The 23,586-nt window shown below is 41.1% G+C and overlaps 6 protein-coding genes across 6 annotated transcripts; 2 read left to right on the top strand and 4 right to left on the bottom strand.

Annotated features, from left to right (window-relative positions):
* The first annotated feature begins 395 nt into the window (after positions 1 to 395).
* Positions 396 to 1,129, top strand: LOC129169782 (histone H4). The gene has a single exon (XM_054756521.1). The coding sequence runs from the start codon at positions 410 to 412 to the stop codon at positions 719 to 721; it is 312 nt and encodes a 103-aa protein (XP_054612496.1). The 5' UTR covers positions 396 to 409; the 3' UTR covers positions 722 to 1,129.
* Positions 1,130 to 2,258: 1,129 nt separating this feature from the next.
* Positions 2,259 to 3,353, top strand: LOC129169780 (histone H2B-like). The gene is made up of 2 exons (XM_054756518.1): positions 2,259 to 3,119; positions 3,245 to 3,353. The coding sequence occupies exon 1, from the start codon at positions 2,259 to 2,261 to the stop codon at positions 2,631 to 2,633; it is 375 nt and encodes a 124-aa protein (XP_054612493.1). The 3' UTR covers positions 2,634 to 3,119; positions 3,245 to 3,353.
* A 3,300-nt stretch (positions 3,354 to 6,653) lies between these two features.
* LOC129169778 (histone H2A-like) lies at positions 6,654 to 7,725 on the bottom strand. Its single transcript, XM_054756516.1, has one exon. It carries the CDS (start codon positions 7,696 to 7,698, stop codon positions 7,318 to 7,320), a length of 381 nt encoding a protein of 126 aa, XP_054612491.1. The 5' UTR covers positions 7,699 to 7,725; the 3' UTR covers positions 6,654 to 7,317.
* Positions 7,726 to 8,195: 470 nt separating this feature from the next.
* LOC129170309 (uncharacterized) lies at positions 8,196 to 19,701 on the bottom strand. Its single transcript, XM_054757715.1, has 6 exons — positions 19,297 to 19,701; positions 14,836 to 15,037; positions 12,849 to 13,142; positions 10,295 to 10,555; positions 10,062 to 10,124; positions 8,196 to 8,611 (listed from the first exon to the last, which is right to left on the bottom strand). Exons 1-6 carry the CDS (start codon positions 19,699 to 19,701, stop codon positions 8,196 to 8,198), a joined length of 1,641 nt encoding a protein of 546 aa, XP_054613690.1.
* Positions 12,781 to 13,155, bottom strand: LOC129169779 (histone H2B). Its single transcript, XM_054756517.1, has one exon. It carries the CDS (start codon positions 13,153 to 13,155, stop codon positions 12,781 to 12,783), a length of 375 nt encoding a protein of 124 aa, XP_054612492.1.
* A 2,656-nt stretch (positions 19,702 to 22,357) lies between the features above and the next one.
* On the bottom strand, positions 22,358 to 22,749 carry LOC129169781 (histone H2B-like). Its single transcript, XM_054756519.1, has one exon. The coding sequence runs from the start codon at positions 22,744 to 22,746 to the stop codon at positions 22,372 to 22,374; it is 375 nt and encodes a 124-aa protein (XP_054612494.1). The 5' UTR covers positions 22,747 to 22,749; the 3' UTR covers positions 22,358 to 22,371.
* Positions 22,750 to 23,586: the final 837 nt, after the last annotated feature.

Below are 23,586 nucleotides of genomic sequence, written 5' to 3'. Positions count from 1 at the left end.
TTCAGTTCGTCCTGAATCCAAGTTCTCGTTAGGCCTGTTTTACGGGGGCTTCGGCATCTCATCACAGTATCTGAACTATGTACTATTGTGGTGGTGGCTTGCCGTGTCCAACTGTACTACATCAGACCCACGGCGGTTTCTATGTTGTGGGAGCAGGAAATGTTAGTGAAACAGACTTTAATTGCGATATGGTTATGTTAAAACTCCATTTCTTTCTTATATATCCATTTGATGTAAAACAAAGACGAGCATTGTGTTCAATGACGGAAAGGGGGAGGTGCTTCTTAGTGAAGCCACGCCTAGCCAAGATTGCATCAGTTGTCCTCTCTCAGGTCCGCATTCATGTAATAAGAGTGGCCGTTCGCGTGCGGTAGTTATTGGTTTTCGTTGTTGACTACGAGAAGTAAACATGTCAGGAAGAGGCAAGGGAGGAAAAGGCTTGGGGAAAGGAGGCGCCAAGCGTCACCGTAAAGTTCTTCGTGATAACATACAGGGTATTACCAAGCCAGCTATCCGCCGTCTGGCTCGCCGTGGCGGAGTCAAGCGTATCTCTGGCTTAATCTACGAGGAGACTCGTGGTGTGCTGAAGGTGTTCCTGGAGAACGTTATCCGTGACGCCGTCACATACACCGAGCACGCCAAAAGGAAGACCGTTACCGCCATGGATGTGGTCTACGCTCTCAAGAGACAAGGACGTACTCTATACGGTTTCGGAGGTTAAATACTTTGATCATTCCACCAACACGCACCCAAAAGGTCCTTTTAAGGACCACACACATTCCTGGAGGAGCTGCTATTCCTTATTTTGATAATCTGTTGTGGTATTGATGGTTTCGCAATTAGTCCCGTAAGCGAACGATAACACTTGGACTCTTTCATAGACCTATACACGCAACCCAGGAGACTAGATAACTGTCCTTTCATTTGGGATTATGTTCTACGCGGTTTTTGCCGCCATAGTGAGCAGAATCCCAAAAACATTGCTTTATGAACATGTCCTGCGCACACCGCTCAGTCGTTAATTGCTATAACAGACGCTCCAAAAGACCAGATTTGTCGTTTCTTGTAGTTTCCCAAAACAGACATGTCATAAAATGTTGATTTATAACAGGTTGTTGTAAATAAATGAGACACTGGACAAAACTTAAGGCTGAGGCTAATTTGTTTCGCTGAGTGATGAAATGAACTCATGACATGTCAGTGATTTAGATTAGTTTTATCACATGGATTAACGATGCCATTATTGGGAAAAATGTTGCATTGTGTCCATACTTCGAGTTAAATATCCATACTTTATATTTAAAAAAATCCTGTTATTCCTTATAGTCATGAAAAAATAACCAGATTTGTTTTAGTCAACTTGGAATGGTAATGAATGATTCTATGTGTAGTCCTACCCACACTTGTAGGATATTTTGGAATATTGTTATTGTCTAATTATTACACATACTGCATAATATATAACGTTTTATATATATATATATATATATATATATATATATATTCATTGTGTTCACTCAATAACATCCATTTTCTCAAAGTGTACGCACAGCAAGAACTTTATTTTCTAGTCAGCTCAAAGCCAGTGAATACATCGTGCCCTATTGTCTGTCTAGCCCGCCCACTTTTGCAGCTGATCGGCTATCCCGTTAACTCTGCTGTCATTGATGCAAACGACTCATTGATAGTGAAGTGCGATATCATTTATTTGGTTTCAGAGCCTATACTGAGTAAAATTTTGTCGATCCGATACCGTTTCTACACTTCTACCATTTATTGTCATCAAAAGTTGTGTCTTGTATCTAAAATAAAACCATTTAATGAGTTCTACCGAAACCATCCAAGCTGCATTAAGAAAGGGAACAGGTAACATGATTGTAATTGCGTATTCTCTGGAAGGAACTTGTTACACACGTGCGAGTTTTTGTTCGTGCGACTTAAAAAACACTTATCTTTAAGAAAAGAATTGTCTTCATTAAATAAAATGAAAACAATGGTTGTTGAATGAATCATTTCTTTCAAAGTTCGGTTTTTCGCCGCGAGAAAATGTTGGCAGAAAAGGTGCTTCACGTTGCAACAAAGGAATCACGTGGTCCGGGACGTTGCAGTTGTTTGAGAGCTTCCAAGCGAAGATGTGGCGTTATCCAATGAAAGAAGGGCGCTGGCACAGTGAAATTTGCATGAAGGTGTTTATAAAAACACTGACTCCCGCATTAAAGCGTTTTCTATTCGGTGAAGATTTACTTACCGTCGTTACGATGCCTGAACCAGCCAAGTCAGCGCCTAAGAAAGGCTCCAAGAAAGCGGTCTCTAAGACCACACCTAAGGGCGGCAAGAGGAAGAGAAAGCCCAGGAAGGAGAGCTACGCCATTTACGTGTACAAAGTTCTCAAGCAGGTGCATCCCGACACCGGAATTTCATCCAAAGCTATGAGCATCATGAACTCGTTCGTCAACGATATCTTTGAACGCATCGCTGCCGAGGCGTCCCGTCTGGCTCAGTACAACAAGCGCTCCACCATCACGTCCAGAGAGATCCAGACCGCCGTGCGTCTCCTGTTACCCGGTGAGCTTGCTAAGCACGCCGTGTCCGAGGGCACCAAGGCCGTCACCAAGTACACTAGCTCCAAATAAAGTCTTCCCGTCATGTCGTCACCCAACCAACGGTTCTTTTAAGAACCACGCACTGTTATCTTGATAGCAAATTTTCTTGTTAGCTAGTGTAACCGATGTTAATTCAGTGAATTTAATTTCACCAATAATTCATTTTTCATTTCTCAGGTATGTATTTGTTGTTATAAGCATCTTTTATGGGAAGTCTTTATTTTATTTGCGTTCTTTCTGTTATGTGAACTTTGACGTCGCTGTGATGTCATTTCCTGCCGTTCTGTCGCGCTCCTCTTCAGTCGCTTTCTGGACTGCTGAGGAGAGGTACGTTAGTCTGGTGGCAACAATGTTTGAATGTGTCTCTCTGTATTATGTACAGCATTTGAGGACAACTCACGAAAGTTACTGCTGTTAAGCTAGTTTTGGGGGTTCGTTTTTCATGTGGTTTTCTTTTTTTAGGAGACGTGTGCATGAAGCTCATTCAGGTTGCTGTACATTTTGTGTTGTGCACAGGTATGTCGGCTCCCTCTTTTTTTATATTTTATTTAAAATGTTTCAGTCGCCTTGGACTGCTGAGGAGAGGAGATGCGTGCATGAAGCTCATTCAGGTTGCTGTACATTTTATGTGTTGTGCACAGAGAATAAACGCCCCCTCTGGATGGCAAGAGAACTGCAGCTGTCATCATTCACATCAAAGAACAAACGCAACGCAGAATTAATTTTTAGCCAGTGTCAGGACAGACCGGCTACACTAGCACTGCTAATGGCAGTGGCCATTTTGAGTATGGTGTCCTATGCAGTAGTGACGTGCGATACCAGTAATTTTGTTTCCGCTTTGAGTAAAATTCAGGCTGGTATCAATATTTAGTGCAAATTTGCTTAATGTGTAAATTAATAGATTTGTTATAGAATAAAGAATGCAGGATGTTTAATTTATTTAAAACCCTAAAGTATTTTGATGTAGTACCAAGACTCACAAAAGTAGGGGTGCCCAAAGTGTGTCTTGGGGGGCCATCTGCGGTCTGTGGCTCATTTGTCATTGCATCGCTGCTGAAACTAAATACATTTTTTAAAAACAGCATAAATGATAATACAACAAAAGGTACAATGAGGAAAAAGGTGAAACATTGAAACCACCAACCAATAACACAAAGCGTGTGTGTATGTGTATATATGTGTATACAGTATGTGTATGTGTGTGTGTGTGTGTGTATATATATATATATACTTATATAACTTTTCTTTAGGCAGCGTCTTCCTCTTAAATCACCACAGGCAGCAGTTTCTGTCCATTACCATGGCAACCATGTCCCCGTTGTGTGTATCGCTACCGTGCTGGTCCCCTTCTCTATCATGTGATGTAGTTGGCTAGTAGTTGTCTGCAATGTTTTTACTGCAGTAGGAGCGGAAGATGGCCAGCTTTGCTTATAATCCGCTGGATGTTGCTGCACCACGGTAGTCCTTGCCCGGATGGATAGATGGCGCCGTTTCATAGAATATACTTATATAACTACTGGGGCGTGCTTAGCGTCCTCAGTCACATCCACCTTTCCTCTATACAAGTAGCGTGTCGGCAGGAGACACTCCCAGTCAGTCGAGCGGAGCGCTCATCAAAGTCACACAGCAACACTTACAGATTTTGGAACTCGGCACACACATACGGCGCTCCGCGTTATAAGGCGCCCCACCCATTTTGGACAAAATGTAAGACTTTTAAGTGCGCCTTATGGTTGTGAAAATACGGTACTGTATATATATACACTACTATACCTACTGTATACCTACATGTACACAATACAGCCCAGCGTCTCTTCCAGATTTGCCAATTTTTTTTTGCTCATATCAGGTCTGGTTTAACACCTTACACTCAAGAGCTTTTGGATATTGGATTTTGACTCATCCCTGAGCTCTCCAGGTTACAGGAGTCCACACACACAGCACCCAGCCGGGCAGAAGTGGTTGGTCCAAGCAGAGTCGAGAATGCAAACAAAGGCCAAGAAGGTGTAGAGGCCTTAGTGGCCAGCTAACACCGCACAGGCCCTTGTTACTGAGCATTTTCCTCACTCATATGCGGCCTTTAGTGAATAAAACGGACAGGTTCCAATTCCACATCACCCACAGTGAGAGGCTTTTGGACAGCAGCGTCATCATTTTCACAGAGACACCAAGTGTTTTTAGCTTATTTTTCTTTGAGGTGGAAAAAGTCACAAATGAGATCCGTCTATTTTGGCATCGCCATTAGCGGTGGTCTTTAAAAAAAACAATAGTCAACTATTAGTCGAGTATGGACAGAATCTAACGAATCAGATTCAACTATGAAAATCCTTAATTGAAGGCAGCCCTAGTATAAACTATTATTAGCTATTTAAAAGATTTGTATTTGCTATTGGCATTGATAACAATGACCCAAACAAGGTCAAGAAAGCAAATATAACATATAAATTAAAGTATATCAATATATAGTTAAAAATTATTATGAATATTTAAATAATTAATGCTACATTTCATACAGCATTATCAATATAGTTAAATACATGTATTCAATACAATTCACTTTAAGCAAGATCATAAATTCAGAGGTTCATAAGTTTGTGTGTGCAGTTTAAATAGTAATTGAATGCAAACACTGAGGCTTAATTATATCACATCAGTGTTTCTAAATCAGTCATAATGTTGCACAACAGTTTCATCCAACTCAACATTTTGAAGCCAATTCAAATCCCACTTGGGCGTCCATTGATTAGGTCACACAAATCACAATAAAGTAGAAAAATGAACAAGAGTAAAGGTTCTTTAAACACTATGACCAGTGAACATCCAGGGAAGGGACATTGGAATGGTGATATTTTAAAAGTACGTGGGTGTTCATCTGAACCATAAACTGGACTGGACTGACAACACAGCAGCACTTTACAAAAAAGGTGAGAGCAGACTATCTCCTCAGGAGGCTCAGGTCCTTTCGGGTGCAGGGCACACTCCTAAAGACCTTTTATGACTCTGTGATGGCCTCTGCCATCTTCTTCTGTGCAATAACCATGCAATAAACATGTGGCTTGATCAACATGTGCACAGCTGTAAATAGTGCATATAACTTATTGATTTGTATTACCTTGATTTTGCACTTTCTATGTTCTTGTGTGCTTTTTGTACTCGGCTTTTGCTGCTGTAAACCTGGAATTTCCCCTTGTGGGACTAATAAAGGCATAGCTTATCTTATCTTCAGAGACCCCTCTAACACCTGCCAGTTTCTTGTAGAATGCATGATCGCCAAGTCATCCATGTACGCAAGTTTTTTGGCGATTGTTGCTGGCAAGTCGTACATAGATGTTGAATAAGATGGGAGCCAGGACTGATGCCTGTGGGACGTCATTTCTGAGGCAACATTTTCATTCTTATAATAGTTCTTGATAGTTTATTTTAATAGTTTTATCATTGTACTACATTTCCTATACCATTTTCACATTTTATTTTATTTGTTTTTTGTTTTTTTCTGTTGTAGCTTAGCTATTTTGTAAATCACCACTGCCACTTCAATATACCTCAGGGTTCAAGATAAAAAAAATATATGATTTTAATGGATTAAGTTATTTAAACTAATCATTTATGTAATTTAATAATTTCATGAATAAATTAAATGTCTTGTATTCTTCATGCTATGTTATGAAATAGACTACTTTTTAAAATTTAGTAGTCATAATCTTCACATTGAAGTAAAAGTTAGATAACTGTATATATAATATCTGTTGAAACACTTGAGTTAGTGTTATGACTTCACGAACGAACCGGTTCTTTCGAACGACTCGTTAAAGGAATAGTTGAGAATTTTTGACATGACGTTATGGTATGACATCCCCATCAACACTGTACTACAGCAACAGTGACTTGCCCCCCCAATTGGTCTCTTGAGTCCAGTTCAGGTTGTCTTCATCACATACACATGAATGCACAGGAGACAGTGCGCAGGGATACAGCAGGAGAAAAACATAACGCCAAGTGTTTTGTGAGGTCATATTTTTTTGAGGAGGCCTTTTCGTGCTGCAAATGTATTACTCAAGCCTGCTTTGTTTTTTAATGTTTATATGTCTTCAAGTCATGGTTTACACACATGCACAGAATTTGTACAAAAAGTAATTCAAAATAGTGACGACAATGAATCCAGATCAGACTTAAAATTTAATCCACACAAGTCAAATAAAGTTATAATGAAAACTTCAGAATAATTCAAACTCATATTGGTGATTATTTTGAAGACCAGGTTTGCTTTTTCATACGTAATACAAAAAAGAGCCAAATGAGTCAGTTTTTTGAACGGCTCACCAAGACCCGGCTCCCCTTAAAGAGCCACAAATCCCATCTGTAATCTACTACTCCAGGTATATCCAAATTTAGCAAACCGAGATGTGATTCCTCAAAATGAAAACCAGGTGTCATTGACTCGGTTCAGACGCCAGACAAGGGACTATAGTACAGCATTTGCTGGTCATAAATTATACGTTTATCAATTACTAGATTACCTAGTCATAATCCACACATTGCAGTTAGATAACTGTATGTAATATCTATTAAATTCAGATGTTTAGTGAAATAGGAGAGATTTATGTAGATAATCACACGTGATATACAACAACCCACTTCAAAGAAGTCTTGCTCTTTTTGAGAGAAGTGTGTGGCTCTTAAAAGAGCCTTTGTGGGAGTGGTGGTTTCAAGGATCTTACTTCTTTGGGGGCTTCTCAGTCTTCTTGGGCAACAGCACAGCCTGAATGTTCGGCAAGACGCCGCCCTGAGCGATAGTCACGCCACCAAGGAGTTTGTTGAGCTCCTCGTCGTTGCGGACGGCGAGCTGCAGATGGCGGGGGATGATCCTGGTCTTCTTGTTGTCGCGGGCTGCGTTTCCAGCCAACTCCAGGATCTCAGCGGTCAGATACTCCAGCACGGCCGCCAAGTAGACGGGAGCGCCAGCACCGACGCGCTCGGCGTAGTTGCCTTTACGCAGCAATCTGTGAACACGACCCACTGGGAACTGCAGTCCAGCTCTGGAAGACCTGGTCTTGGCCTTTGCTCTAACTTTGCCGCCTTTGCCACGTCCAGACATGTTTTCCAGATGATGAGGTTATCTCTGTGTCTCCTAAACACAATAAGTACAAAAGTTCAGAGCAATGCATTTAAGCACTTTGGTCCTCCTCGGTGATTGGCTAGCTGTGGCGGGGAAACAGTTGTCCAATCAGCAGAGGGCTACTTGTTTGTCGCATTCTTTGATTTCGGATTCTACTTCCTATCTTTATAAATTGTACTTTACCGCCAACAGGTTGTGGGAACGAATGTGTAATATATGAAAGTACATTAATGGCACCTTTGACATGTATTGAGTTAAACATCCTAGACTACGTTTTAATATTTGTGAATTTCATTTCAGAAGCATGACTACATCTGCCTCCTAATTCTCTTGCATAAACCTTTGCAAGTTCATAGTACATTACAATCGCTATTGATGAAACCAGTTAAACTGTTACGTCAAACAAGGAATTACAACTTTAGTTGGAAATGTGGTGGCTCTTAAAAGAGCCGTTGTGGTGTGGAGAACTTCGCAAATTAAGCTCTCTCTCCGCGGATACGACGGGCCAGCTGGATGTCTTTGGGCATAATGGTGACTCGCTTGGCGTGAATGGCGCACAGATTGGTGTCCTCGAACAAACCGACCAGATAAGCCTCACTAGACTCCTGCAGAGCCATGACAGCCGAGCTCTGGAAGCGCAGGTCGGTCTTGAAATCCTGAGCGATTTCTCTAACCAGACGCTGGAAGGGCAGCTTGCGGATGAGCAGCTCGGTGGATTTCTGGTAACGACGGATCTCCCTGAGCGCTACGGTACCGGGTCTGTAACGATGAGGCTTCTTGACGCCTCCGGTGGCAGGAGCGCTCTTACGGGCAGCCTTGGTGGCCAGTTGCTTCCTGGGGGCTTTGCCGCCGGTGGACTTACGGGCTGTCTGCTTGGTTCTTGCCATACTTTAGTAAGTAACGCGCTACAGAGTATGCTAAAGAGAAGTGCGCGAGTTGTGCTTTTTATAGCAACAAGGCAGCGCTAATTGGTCCGTTTGGGAGTCGGCCGCGCAAATTCTGATCAACCATTGGACAAAAGGAATTTGAAATAAGCCAATCACCGACAAAACCACCCAACGGCTTCTGACGTGTCCAGCTAGCTATAGGTGTCAAGTGATTTAAAGGGCTACGTTTACATGAATAGAATGTTTGATAGAATAATTGTAAGACCCCGGTATTTTTAATTGAACAGCTCTGTGTCAAGTCGATTGGTTAATACAGAATTTAATAAATTTAACTCAGTGCTGGTGTCAGAAGCATCGACCTTTTCAAAGAGATAACCGAATGTGGCTTAATACTAAGTGGTTGGCCTGCTTGTTATCAAATTCTACCAGGGTGAACCTACAGCGAGCCCATCGCATTGGCCGTGTAGCTTATGGGTGAGCAAATTCTATGTGTGCGTGGGTGCTGAGAAGGCTATTGTGTGGACAAATAGCTTATCTAAGAGCTGCGGGGCTTTGAGCGGTCAAGGACATCTTCACTTCACTCTCTTCGACCTTTTCTGATACACAGATACTTCTACAACCTACAGTTATGTGAGAACAACCATTTAAAGGTTATGTGGCTCTTACAAAAATGATTCCAACAAAGCGAAATAAGCAAGTGTTCACATAAAAACATGTATTTACTGATCTGAAACATGCCACGAGTCCCAAAGCATGTTTACATCTGGTGTAGGGGCTTTATAAGGTGACATGTTTGGCTATTTGTGTAAACATGTATGTAATATGTGGTGTTGTATTGCAGTAGTACGGTATTGTACAATGTGGACTCTGCTGCCACTTGCTGGTGACAATACATATTGCAGCAAAAAAAGTGCCGTCAGCCATCCATCCGTCCATTTTCTATACCGCTTTTCCTCATTAGGGTCGCGGGGCATGCTGGAGCCTATCCCAGCTGACTTCGGGCGACAGGTGGGGTACACCCTGGACTGGTGGCCAGCCAATGACAGGGCACATATAGACAAACAAGCATTCACACTCACATTCATACCTATGAACAGCTTAAGAGTCACCAATTAACCAAACATGTATGTTTTTGGATGTGGGAGGAAACCGGAGTACCAAGAGAAAACGTGGCGTTGTCATTTGTTACTAAATATACTGTAAACAGGAGGGCACATATTGTGCCCTCACTATATATATATATATTTATATATATATACACACACACGCAAATCACAAGGAATAATACTGCTCTTTAATGGTGATGTGGTGGCTCTTAAAAGAGCCTTTTTTGAAGTAAAGTGTTGAATAGAATCACTTCTTCTTGGGTGCCTTCTTAGGTTTAGGCTTGGTCACCTTCTTGGTAGGGCTCTTCTTAGCAGGAGCTTTCTTAGCCACTGGGGCTTTTTTGGCTGCCTTCTTGGGGCTCTTGGCGGACTTCTTTGCAAGCTTCTTGGGGGTTGTTACCTTCTTTGCAGCCTTCTTGGGTGATTTCTTGGCGGCTGGCTTCTTAGCTGCAACTTTCTTAGGTGTTGTTGCCTTCTTCGCTACAGGCTTCTTCGCTGCTGGCTTCTTAACGGTCTTAACCTTAGCAGCAGTTTTGGGCTTCGCCTCAGTCTTCTTATTCATCTTGAAGGATCCGGAAGCGCCGGTTCCCCTGGTCTGGACCAGAGTCCCCTTGGACACCAGGCCCTTGACGGCAAGCTTGACGCGGGACTTGTTCTTGTCCACATCGTAGCCAGAGGCCGCCAGAGAGTTCTTGAGTGCGGCCAGCGAGACGCCTTTGCGCTCTTTAGAAGCAGCCACAGCCTTGACGATGAGCTCGCTGACGCTGGGTCCGGGGGTCCTGGGCTTGGCGGGCTTCTTCTTGGCCGCTTTCGCCTGGGTTGTGGCTGGAGCTGGAGCTACTTCTGCCATGATCGCCGTTTAACAAATCGCTTCGTTCCAGTAAGCTAGGAAGTCTGACGAGTGATAAGATTCCCCTACCCAGAGGCGGTACTTAAACCCAACATGAGAACCGTGGAGAGTCAATCATGTCGCCAACTGACCGTGTCTCCTCAACTGTGTTTTCTTTGCACATCAAAAGTGCTAAACAATCACATACGAAGACATTTTTGAAAATAAATTTGATTTGACCCGATAGAGGACTAGTATATCTACATATCTGATTCATTTATACATAGTTTCCTTCCTGTATTTTGCTTGTACAGCCTCCAAACTTCACCCTGTCACTGATTTGACCAACACTGCTGAACGACTTTCCCCAACAATTTCTATCATTAAAAGTTAAAAAATAACCCTCAACTCCACAAAAACTGCTTTACAGGTAACAAATCGTGTTCACTCAGAGACTGCAAGTCCAAAAAGACATGCCTTGACAATAATTTTGGAGCAAGACAACGTTTTTGTGGTGGCAGCAAACACACTGATGCTTGACTGAGACCCCAGATTCACTTGTTAACATGTGTCAACACTTTACAACTCTTTAAATTGAAATGATTTTATCTGCAGGTAAACAAATATCTCGTCCAACAAACTTAAATAGTTTGAATGCGATTATGAAAGGAGCAGCAGTGTTAGTTTTAGTTTGAATGCTCATGCTATGTTATGCTTGGCTATGTCATGTTGTATTTTGCTGTTTATATTCTTGTTTTATCCTTATTTTTCCTCCTGAGATTTATAATGTATATTTATCTGTTTATCTATGTAGTTAAATAAAATAAGATGCATGTACACAATAGCATTCGGCATACACAGTTATTCATAATACACACTGCACCTTCTATAGATGATATATTTTACTCGGTAATATAGATAGTATATTTTTGTGGCTGCACTGTGCATGCTGGCAAAGGTATCCGGTAGATTGCAAACCTGTGATCATATAGACTGCAAGATCAGGATGAATCACAGATATAATTTATTATACCCATTTTGACATCCCACCCCTGTGCTGTGACCAATATGAAACATAAATATTTGTTGTATTGTATTTGAATTATTCTTAACATGCACCCAAGGTTTTATGAAAAATATGTATTAACTATACAACTAGGAGATATGGCCTACAAAGTAGCTGTAACAGAACACAACTACTGCGTGCGATTATTTGCATGTCGTGACTCTGTTTAACCAACAATATGTTTATTATTTTTGCTATACTTGTAATTATTAGATCTTGGGGATGAAATGCATTGCCTAATTGGCCATGGTAGCATAGTTGTGTTGTATTTTTCATCACTAAATACTTATAAACACGAGGTAAAATGATGAAGTTGCTCTTATTGCACTGAATACTATGGTATATGGTTAAGTGCCTACATACCAATCATAGATCAAAACTAACTTTCTGCTGTTAAAGGATTACACCACTGGATTAGAGGAACATAAGAGGGGCAATACACTACAATATAAGAGTTTATTTTCATTGTTGCAGCCACATTTTACAATGCAAAGATGTCTGGCAGCACATCTTATTTGTGAATTTAAGACAATATAAGGCATGTATCTGTACAATATCTATATATTGCCTAGCATCAATCTGATACTGACAAAAGGATATTCATTTCAGACATACATGGTCCATAGAACGTTGAAAAAACAATAAAAGATGGCTATCTCTTGCTATATAGGTTAAGGCACCAATGTTTCCACAAACTGGAAAAGAACCTGACCGAGATTTGTACAGGGTTGGTCAGCACATACATTATATGATGCTGTTTACACAGCATGTTAACATACACATACATCTGTTCATGAGGTTCCATAATACAGCAGCACAAGTATATACACAAAACTACATGCAGTAAGGAGCATAGTCAGTACTACAGTTCTCATGCACTCATGAACATCTACTGTAATAGTGTGTCAAGTACAAATATGCAAATTACAAGCTCAGGCCAAGTAATACTAGGAAAATTAATTCAGTTATTTTAATTTTATTTTGTCAATTCAAATAAAAAGCCACTCTGTATTGAGCATATAAACTGTTATATAAAGTGTTTGATCGGTTTGCATTTACTACTCACGTATTCAGGCGAATTCATTTAAAATTAAAAGGTAGCTAGCTCTTAAGATGGAGTGTGTGGCTCTTAAAAGAGCCGTTGGGTAGAGGTGTGCTTTCCACTGGAGCACTTTACTTGGAGCTGGTGTACTTGGTGACAGCCTTGGTGCCCTCGGAGACGGCGTGCTTAGCCAGCTCACCCGGTAGCAGGAGACGCACGGCGGTCTGGATCTCTCTGGACGTGATGGTGGAGCGCTTGTTGTAATGCGCCAGACGGGACGCCTCGGAAGCGATACGTTCGAAGATATCGTTGACGAACGAATTCATGATACTCATGGCCTTGGATGAAATGCCGGTGTCAGGGTGCACCTGCTTGAGCACCTTGTACACGTAAATGGCATAACTCTCCTTCCTACCCTTTTTCCTTTTCTTGCCGCCCTTGCCAGGGGCCTTAGTAACGGCTTTCTTGGACCCCTTCTTCGGGGCGGATTTTGCTGGCTCAGGCATCGTGGAAAAACTGACACTGGACCTTCGGATGAGGCTACAGTGTGCGAGCCAGTGTTCTTATAGACGGTTTCATGCAAAGTTTAATGCGCCAACGCCTCTTTCTGATTGGCTGAACACATCTCTAGTTCTGATTGGTGCTGTTTGAGCAGAAAAAGGCGCGTGACTGAAACGATTATGATGACGTAACTCTTTTGTTACACTGTGACGTTTTGTAATATTATTGTTTGCAATAATGACAAATGTTAAACTGTTATTTTAACTACACTGCAATGCTTGAACATGAATTGTCTTATCCAGAGTCAAATTCATGCTATATGTTGTTATATGCAGGGGCGGACTTACCATTAGGTAAACACAAACCCAAACGTCTTATAAAAAACTATAGATTTTTTTCCCTTTTAATTTAAAGCACATATTACTGTTTTAGTCTTAAGTCACGTACTTAAAAGTACATCAAAATGCATGACCTATTATGATCGTTTCTGAGAAGAGGAGAAGGCAAGAGGAAAACAAAACAGAATTGAACAAAACTGCGGACAAAGGCTTCAACCTTTTTCTGGCAAAACAAACGAGGAGAGTTCTGTCAGCGTCAGTCGTGGAGAATGCAGTAGTTCTAGAGATGAAGCTGAGAGTGACGCTTTTCATCACAAAGATGGGAGGATTAAAGCAGTAAACCACATCAAATGTTGCTTAATGTGAAGGGCCCCAATGACTGGGTTTGCCTCGGGCCCCCAAATGACCAAATACGTCCTCTTGGCGTGCTTACATGTTTATGCTCTTTTGTCCCTATATTGTTCTGTGAAGGGAAAACAATCAATTGCTTGGTGTATCTGCTGCCTATATTACTCGATTAAGACACAGAAGTAGACGCTTGCAAAGAGAATTGAGTAGAATTGTTTCACAGTAAAGTGTGACCATTAGAAGAACTCAAGGAACATGTCAAGTAGTGCTTTGCTTTTGCACACATTCACTAGGGATGAGCGGATCGATAAAAAAAGCGCAGTTATTAGCAATCGGGTCGATACTTGGCTTGATGAGATCACCGTTATTTTAGGGATGTGCGGATCGATACTGAAATACCAGCTCTTCATGATCTGAAATCAAAACATAATTTTGATATTAATATACTATTACTATTATTATATACGATAATATACTATTAATATACTATTTTCCTGGGTCATTTGACGTTTGTTTGTTGAAACGTTGACCGATCATGTATGAACTGTGAATTAAGTTTCCATTGTTAATGTAGTTCTTAATTATTTGAATGGTTTTATTTTACTTTGCTTAAAATACCATTTTGACATTTTTGTCCCATTTTTCCCCTCATGTTGTAGATTAGCTTGGCTATATTGTAAGTCACCTGCCCACCAGTATACTTGAAAATAACTTCAGAACACTACTTTTCAAAGGGTTACCAAACTGGCTGAATTTGGCAGGTTCAGGTCAGTACCAGATACCAGCCTGAATATTACTCAGTATTTAAATCAGAAACAGTGTTCAGAAGTGGTAATAAAACTAGTTAATTTACATTTATTTGAAAAAGTGAGTTTTCCTTACAACAAATGTGAGGAATAATCTTTAGTAGAAGTGTTGAGTGGCCCTTAAAAGGACCGTTTTTTCTTCAAATGTTGACTCAAGAATGAACAGTTTAGCCTCCAAAACCGTACAGAGTACGTCCCTGTCTTTTGAGCGCGTAGACCACATCCATGGCAGTGACGGTCTTCCTCTTGGCGTGCTCGGTGTATGTGACAGCGTCACGGATGACGTTCTCCAAGAACACCTTCAGCACACCGCGAGTCTCTTCGTAGATCAAGCCAGAGATACGCTTGACGCCACCGCGGCGGGCAAGACGGCGGATGGCGGGTTTGGTGATACCCTGGATGTTATCACGGAGAACCTTGCGGTGACGCTTAGCGCCCCCTTTCCCCAAGCCTTTGCCTCCTTTACCCCTTCCCGACATTTTTTTAAAATGCTGTTATCACCGACGTGCACTTACTACTACATGGCGTGCTGGCGGCCATCTTTATTTCAAGAATACGGACGTGATAGAGGACATCTATCGCAGTCTCGCTGGGCGGGGCTTCACTCAGCGCATAGCATCGACACAATCCTATTCTTTGTTTTACTGCAAATCGTATTCAATTCGTGTACAATTAGTAGAAAGACTTATTTTTAAAACATAAATAATAAAATAAACATTTTGTCCGTGAAAATATTGCATTGTGATGATTTTGGTGTTATATGGAGTCTTATATCCACTAACATACACTTTAATTATAGAACACAGTGTTCTCAATCCTCATCTTTAAATCTTAAATTACAACAATTTGTATTATCCCCCAAAAAAATCTCTTTTTTGGTTCAACTAGATTGACATACTCATTTGGTCCTATTGTTCAGTCACAGAATAAGGCCCACCCTCAGGTCAAGAAGTCACACAACCCACCATCCCCTCTTTTTCTGCAGGTTATAGGATCTTATCAGTCCTAATACTGTACTGATTTTTCTGGTCCAACTGTCACAGACGATGCAACTTTCCTCCACACCACTGCCGTACTTCAAAAAGTTTGTCTCAGAAGACATGATTCCTTTGAATTCCTTTGAAGAGACCATCCCCAGGTGATGGGAGTCCAAACGGTCCCTCTTACAAGAAAGCATGTGTTCACCCTCCACAGGATGTGCGCAAGGACCTAACTGGACATTTCCCGAAGTTGAAGAGAGGACGCTGAAGACATTGCAGTAAAGGGTATACTAATACCTGTTGGAGATTAAATTCTCCCCAACCTGCTAAACGTCACAAGGATCACTTTAGAAAATTAATTAAGCCAATTTCACCCCCCACCACCACGTGTTCGTTAATCTCCAGTTATGAGAAGGAAAGAAGACTCACACACTGGTATTAGATTTACTAAATTTATTGAAAAATAAGTCAGACAGAATAATTTCACATTCTTCAGATATCCGGACTAACTGTTTCTCCTAATGTCCTGCTGCGGCTTCCTGACCAGAAGGAGAGAGTCCGCCCTGATCGCTAGTCCCCTCTGCCTTTTTATAATTGTTTTCCTCAGACCATTGGCGCCAGTGTCTCCCAAGATAACTGTCTCCCAGATTCTTTGACGAAGCTTGTATGACGTCAGCAGGTAATAGTCGGAGCTTTCGCTGACTTGTTGACACTTTTCTTGCACAAACAGCATTATTTCTCCCCATCTGTCTCAAGGCCTACTTTGACTGTGTTTCTGTTCCCAAATCTGGCTGCTGGTCCTGGCTGGCCTTCGGTGATTGTACACCATGTGTGAGCTCGCACTATTTTTTTTTTACCTTTGACATAATTAAACAGTTGTTCATCTACTCAGCTAATTGTTTAATAAAGCATTATTTCTATAAAGTACTTGTACTCACTCAGTTATGAGATTAATCAATAAAACAGTTATCATTACATTGTATGTACGTATATTAAGGCATTTGGTTAATAATTCAATCAATGAACGTCAATAAAAACAGTTTGTCTAAAATCTACTAAATCTACTAAATATTTAACCACTCAGCTAACAAGTTAATGAAACAATATTATCCTACATACACAATGCAGGAAGTGTGATGTTCGCCTCTTGTTGTAATAAATGAAACTTCATAACAGCATGACTGAGATTATTTTTCATGTTATACTGTTCTGGACAAAAGCAAAACCCTGCAAATGAATCCGTAGTTTAGTAATGTTGTTCAGACAATGAGTACAAATACAAGAGTTTCTGCTCCCCATTGGGCCCAACATTGCAATATTACATCATTTCCGTAAAAACTTACAAAACATTGGGCCTCATTCACGAAACATTCTTACGCACAAATGTGTTCTTAAAGCCTTCTTACCAAGATTTTTGGCATTCACAAAACGTGTTCTTAACTCACAGTTCTTAGATCTAAGAACAAATTCTACGAACGCTCAGGAGGACTCTTACGCACAAGCAAAGCTTGCACTTTCAATGCGCAATCGCCCTCATGATGGATTTTGCAACCTGATCCCAAAAAATGTAGTGCAAATTAAATATCCCAACAATTATTTATCATCAAAACAACTAAAATATACTCCATCGATAAATATATATTCAAATCCCAATTCATCAAAAAAAAGTAGCTGGCTGGACGTGCGCTGCGCAGAGAGAGAATGTAAAGGGACCATTAGATTTATTTGCTGAAAGCAACGAATATTTGATGTCCCGCTTCAGGCTTCCCTCTCTGTTCTTGCAGGTGTTCAGGATCATCAGAATAACATCGCAATGAAACGTGATGTGTCTATTGCGCACGTAGCACCCCCAGATAACGACATGCGCCCCCAGCCACGTCTTGAGCCAGAGCACGGGGCTGCTGCATTAATTAGGCAGCGTCTAATCAAATGTAACCACAGAAAAAATACATTGTCACACACAAACTATGTATTTTGACTTTATTTTTCCATCATGATTGTGTAAATATTTTAAAGAGTTTCCGAAATGGTTTGGTTTCTGATTGATGGCCCACCTCCCGTTTCCTCCAGATCCCTCCGGTGCAGTCTAATCTTTTTTTTTAGTCTATTTTAAGTCAAAACACTTCTTTTTAACCTCTGCGGTGGTGCGTTTCTCCGTGGAAACGGCATTTATGTTTCCTGCAATGGTGCTCCATGCCAAGTCTTTTTGGATGGCCTGATGACCGGTGGATACACGTGAAAATAAGGTGGTCTTGTGTTCGCTCACTCCTTGTAAAAGCACCTCTATTTCAGTAGAATTGAAGTTTTTCTTTCGTTTGTTGTCCAGCTGCTCCTCAGCTCCTGTCTTTAACCAACTACTGTAGATCAGATTTGCCAATTCCAATCAATTGTTTTTATGTTTTTGTCATGTCAGATAAATATTGGTTTCGAACTGTTCCAAATTACAATGTAATATAGAGGATTGGATTTTGAAGTTGTTTTCAAGATGACGTATACAAAGATAAAGTACATTTGATTTGATAAAGGACATTCATCCCCAATTCTCTAGTGCCAATTGTGTATATTATTGATTGTTTGTAGGATTGCTGTGTGGTGGTGTTGGTATTAACTCCTTCAATCCCAGCCATTTTTCAAAATTCAACCACTTCAGTAGCGGCCATTTTAGACAATTTTGACTGATCTTTCAGGGCACACCGAACATTGTGTTCTATGGCTGTATAAACACGGAACATACCAAAATAAAGAATAGACTCCCGTCTTCCATTAGAAAAAAAAGTTTTTTTCTACCTTTTTCCGTTCTTTAGTAATCAGGAGTAGAACATAGGTAGGTTTCAGGAAAATATCAGTTCCCAATAAAAAAATAAGGGAGAAAAACAGCTTTTTATGAAAAGATACATAAATACGTCTATGGGAACAAGCGTTCAGGTTTAAAAAAAAAAAAAAACGTATAAATACGTTTTTGAGTTAAGAGGCTTAGGTCGCACTTTTTTTTTTATTTTGCCCATCATCCACCGTCCTTATGTGAGACATGAACACATCTCTTTAGATATGTCTAAAGATATAAAAACAAGTAAAAAGAGGCAGCTAAATAACGCACTAATGGGACACACCTATTCTGCCTAGAAAGGCCGCTGATAAAACCACTCCGAAAAGCTCCAACAAGGTTTTGTAGTTTTCTATCCATGCTGTGAGCATGTAGTAACATGTACATTTATGATAACATGTGATACTTACAGCATTTTGGGAACTTATATACTTCAGGGTTCAAAATGAATACATTTCTTAAATTAGAAATTGATTTAGTATTAATTTATGCAAATTAATGTATTTAATAAACTAATTAAATATCATATTTATGCTATAATATACACAAGAAAAGTGTGACTCGGTGTCAGACCAGAAACATTTCACATTTTCCTAGTGTTGGTCACCGTTTACTCGTTTGAATGAGAGCAAGTAGTAGGCAATTGTGAATTATGTAGTCCTTTACTACCATCTGCTGGGAGGACTGGAGTACAGTTGCTGGCTTGCAGGATTTAAGAGGTTTGCAAACATTTTGTTAATAAAATGTACATTAGATATACTTACGACAAAATGAGGAATTTTATCTTTAGTTGGAAATGTGGTGGCTCTTAAAAGAGCCGTTGTGGGGGAGAGGGCTTTGTTATTTAAGCTCTCTCTCCGCGGATACGACGGGCCAGCTGGATGTCTTTGGGCATAATGGTGACTCTCTTGGCATGGATGGCGCACAGATTGGTGTCCTCGAACAAACCGACCAGATAAGCCTCACTAGACTCCTGCAGAGCCATGACAGCCGAGCTCTGGAAGCGCAGGTCGGTCTTGAAATCCTGAGCGATTTCTCTAACCAGACGCTGGAAGGGCAGCTTGCGGATGAGCAGCTCGGTGGACTTCTGGTAGCGACGGATCTCCCTGAGAGCTACGGTACCGGGCCTGTAACGGTGAGGCTTCTTGACGCCGCCGGTGGCAGGGGCGCTCTTACGGGCAGCCTTGGTAGCCAGCTGCTTCCTGGGGGCTTTGCCGCCGGTGGACTTACGGGCTGTCTGCTTGGTTCTTGCCATGATTTACGTTTGCTAAGGATAGGGAAACGCAGGCGGCGACTGGCTTTTATTGGGAAGTCGTAACGTCAGGTCGACGCTGATTGGCTCTTTGGGGCAGCGCGCGCAGCAGCTGATCAAGCATTGCAGGAGAGAGATTTGAATTTAGCCAATCAGCTTCAAGAGGTGCCCAACAGCTTCCCAGGGCTCCGTGGTTTTGCGATACAGTACTGTCATGAATAACGACACATTAAAAAACGATACTTAATCCCTTCTTTTTGCTAATAGATTACATTCTAGCAAGAGCAACGAGCAATTCAGCCAATAAAAACGTGAAAGATAAGAAGACAAAAGGTAGTTTCCAGGAATCTAGCTTTTTTTAAAAGGGGGGGTGTCGGAAATGGCGGAGGCCTGGGGGCCCTCCCCCAGAAATTTTTTTAAAATTAGACCTCATTTCCTGCAATCTGGTGATATCTGAGGCCAATTTTATGTCCTTAATTTCAAGAGTTTGTTATTTCTATCCATGGACTATATCGTTTAAGCCAAAACATTCTATTTATAAAATTACCGGTACTAGGAGAAACCCATTTTAGCTCTATTTCCTGAAATATTTTCTAATTTGAAGCAGCTGTAAATTCCGAGGATTTGAGTATAATTTTATGTCACTGGGGATCGCTTTTCTGGTTAATTTTCATTGAGAATAGACAACAGTTTTCCTTACAGTCATGATGCTGCCTGCACTGGTCACAGGGATGATCAGTATCAGGAACAGGATCCTATGTGTGTTGGGGTACATCAGCCGATTTGCCTGAGCAAGAGTTTCAGGGAGGGTATCCGGTTTGGAAAGAATGTGTCAGGTTCAAACTCCTGTGACACTTGTAAAACACAGCAAAATTACAGAAGAGACAAGACAACAAGCGTGTCTTTTTACTCACGAGGAGAACGGAAGGGACGCACCAGAGTTGCCTTCCCAAACCGCTCTGAATACGCTCTCCGAAAACCTCTCTATTTTCTATTGGGCGTTCCCTAGTTACAGGAGAGTTCAGCTTCTCAAGTAAGGGGCCTACTACAGCTGGACTCTGTGTCTTTGTTTGGCTATGTGTGTGTGTGTGTGTGTGTGTGTTGTTATCATGCATGTGTTTAAATCACTTTTCTAACATCATAGGATACGATCAGGAGCAGAAGTGTAGCTCCTTCATGTCTCTGAGTCACACAAGACTGGTCTTTTGTTCTTCTCACGGGGCCTGCTTGCTCCTTTCTGTGCACAAGGGTACAGTAATACAACAAGCAATAGTATATCTACAAAAATGGGTGATAACTTATATACACGTATATACATTTCTCTAACAGAATGTCAGCCTCTCACTTCTTTCTCCCAAGATTGACCTCTGTCTGCAGTGTGTCTGGGGATGGTTTATCATTTTATCATTAGCTTTTATTGTGGCAAAAAAAATCGTGGGTGCCTCAAAGGGGGGCGGGGGTGTACACCCCCCACACCACCCTCTAAATCCGCACCTGGTTTCATCCAACAAATGTCTTTGGAATTAAAATAACTCAGACAAATTCACAAAGTGCAATTAAACATGATGTGAAACACTTGAATTCATTTCATTGAGATTATATTCAATGATTGTAATGTAGTCACTGGTAATAAAGCTGAATTAAGTAGTGTATTCATCATTTTAACCTCCATTTCACATAATCTCGTCTCCAATGTGTGACAATTTCGGCAGTCTTTTAGTCTCAGAAGTAGTTCAGTCTTAAACAATATTTGTCACAAGAAAATGACATGAATAGCTGTATGAAGTGATTGCATCTTAACGCAGGGGTGTGCAAACTTTTTCCAGCAAAGGGCCACGTACAAAAAAAAAGAAAAAAAGGGTGATATTTTTCATTTTGTAAAAAAAGCTAAAAGCAAGACGTTATACTTAAATAGAAACAGACTGCATGTCAGCTTTGTGTTCTGTCTTATGAACTTTTCAATAAGAAAATGACCTTTGGGCTGCAAATGACCCCCAGAGCAACAACAGATGCCATGGCTGAGATGAGTGAAAACAAGGTTTTCCTCTCATTCCGTGTGGAAGTGGTAAGTTTTGGGTGTCTTAGCCCTTCTTCCCCACTCAGTTTGAAACACTATGTTCAGAATAAGTAAATTGGCTAACTAGTTGGTTGCTGCTACCATAGCAAGATGTTACATCCCTGCAGCAACCTGTCACAAATAGTAGTGTAAACGTGACTATAGGGCTCTAAAAATGTTAAAACCTGTATTTAGGTCAGAGGTTTTCTACTAAGAAAATATTCAGTTTATTAATGTTGAATCCTACTTCAAAGAAGTTCACTTATTGCAGCCAAGTCTGTTGAATTCAAGTCAATTAACTGCAAAAAGCAAGGGACTACTGTAGACAATAATTGAGGGTCTCCTGCACACACAAAAAACCTACCTACTATTAAATCCACTATTAAAGACCGAAACTGTGACTACTGCCTTTATAATTCACTTCATTACAGCTTTAAAAAGTTCAGCACGGTTTGCGGCTAACAGGCCACCATAGTCAAAATGGCAGCCGCTCCTGGCAAACGGGATTTAGCAGACAATAGCTAGCGATCTGACAAGACAAAGAAATTTTGCTTAAAAGATGAAGTGCGTGGTTCTTACAAGAACCGTTGGTTAGGTGACGAGAGGACGGGAAGACTTTATTTGGAGCTAGTGTACTTGGTGACAGCCTTGGTGCCCTCGGAGACGGCGTGCTTAGCAAGCTCACCGGGTAACAGGAGACGCACGGCGGTCTGGATCTCCCTGGACGTGATGGTAGAGCGCTTGTTGTACTGAGCCAGGCGGGACGCCTCGGCAGCGATGCGTTCGAAGATGTCGTTGACGAACGAGTTCATGATGCTCATGGCTTTGGACGAAATGCCGGTGTCAGGATGCACCTGCTTGAGTACCTTGTACACGTAAATGGCGTAGCTCTGCTTCCTGCCCTTTCTCTTCCTCTTGCCGCCCTTGGGTGTGGTCTTGGAGACGGCTTTCTTTGAGCCCTTTTTGGGTGCGGATTTGGCTGGTTCAGGCATCGTAATAAGACTCTGGGTGCTCACGTAACTGATAAACGTGGGGTGCGACAGCCAGTTTTTTTATAGACGGCATCATGCAAATTTCAATGCGCCAGCGCTATTCTCTGATTGACTGACACCAAATGGTTTGCTTGCGTAAGAGCAAAAGCTTCCGCACTTTTTCTTCGTCTATTGAATTTCACGGCAGCTCGCCTCCAAAGCACGTTCCATTACTGCCATCTTTTGGAGACAGCGAGTTTTTACTTATAGAGGCGGTGCTGTGTTGCAATTAAGTGTTGCAAATAATCATAATCCTAATAACTACTTTGTATTATTATTATTTAGGTAATACATACACAACCCAATAACTATTTTCGTGTGGATCTGATTTACTCTTAAATAAGTGCTGACACTACAATAGAATAGATAGCATATATATGATATTTGAAACACATACAAAAACAATCTCTATTACTCACACAGATGTTTTTTTCTTGATTATTGGGCATCTGACACAAAATACAACAATTGCACAATCATGATCCTATGGACATGCAATGGTGGCAAAATGCCATGGCATTTAATTTCAGGTACATGTTCCTCAACAAGGATCAACACAAATTGAATATCTTGTAGTGGTTATAGACGCAGCTAGTGGGAAAGACTGGACTAAGAGGATCTATGATCACAGTTCCTGACTAGGAAGAAGACCAACAAGAATCTGGCAGACCTGGAAAAGAGAGAACACACTTATCCACAGTTAATAGCGTGCATGTCGTTTGGAATAGAAGTAAAGTGTACAACATCAATGTACTGTTAGGTAGCTTGGTAACATATTTCCTAATGCAATGTCAATCCCAA

The sequence above is a fragment of the Dunckerocampus dactyliophorus genome, chromosome 17, assembly GCF_027744805.1.
Source record: "Dunckerocampus dactyliophorus isolate RoL2022-P2 chromosome 17, RoL_Ddac_1.1, whole genome shotgun sequence".
NCBI lineage: Eukaryota > Metazoa > Chordata > Actinopteri > Syngnathiformes > Syngnathidae > Dunckerocampus > Dunckerocampus dactyliophorus.
The sequence above is the reverse complement of the archived record's forward strand: the minus strand, read 5'-3'. Positions and strand labels throughout refer to the sequence as shown.

Excerpts from the sequence above, each read along its gene's own strand:
- LOC129169782 (XM_054756521.1), top strand. The coding sequence starts at position 410 with ATGTCAGGAAGAGGCAAGGGAGGAAAAGGCTTGGGGAAAGGAGGCGCC.
- LOC129169780 (XM_054756518.1), top strand. The coding sequence starts at position 2,259 with ATGCCTGAACCAGCCAAGTCAGCGCCTAAGAAAGGCTCCAAGAAAGCG.
- LOC129169778 (XM_054756516.1), bottom strand. The coding sequence starts at position 7,698 with ATGTCTGGACGTGGCAAAGGCGGCAAAGTTAGAGCAAAGGCCAAGACC.
- LOC129169779 (XM_054756517.1), bottom strand. The coding sequence starts at position 13,155 with ATGCCTGAGCCAGCAAAATCCGCCCCGAAGAAGGGGTCCAAGAAAGCC.
- LOC129170309 (XM_054757715.1), bottom strand. The coding sequence starts at position 19,701 with ATGGCAAGAACCAAGCAGACAGCCCGTAAGTCCACCGGCGGCAAAGCC. Across the intron at positions 13,143-14,835 it reads CGCGCTCAAAAGACAGGGAC|CAAAATCCGCCCCGAAGAAG; the intron begins GTACTCTGTACG and ends TGCCTGAGCCAG. Across the intron at positions 10,556-12,848 it reads CGTGCGTCTCCTGCTACCGG|AAGTAGCTCCAGCTCCAGCC; the intron begins GTGAGCTGGCTA and ends CGATCATGGCAG.
- LOC129169781 (XM_054756519.1), bottom strand. The coding sequence starts at position 22,746 with ATGCCTGAACCAGCCAAATCCGCACCCAAAAAGGGCTCAAAGAAAGCC.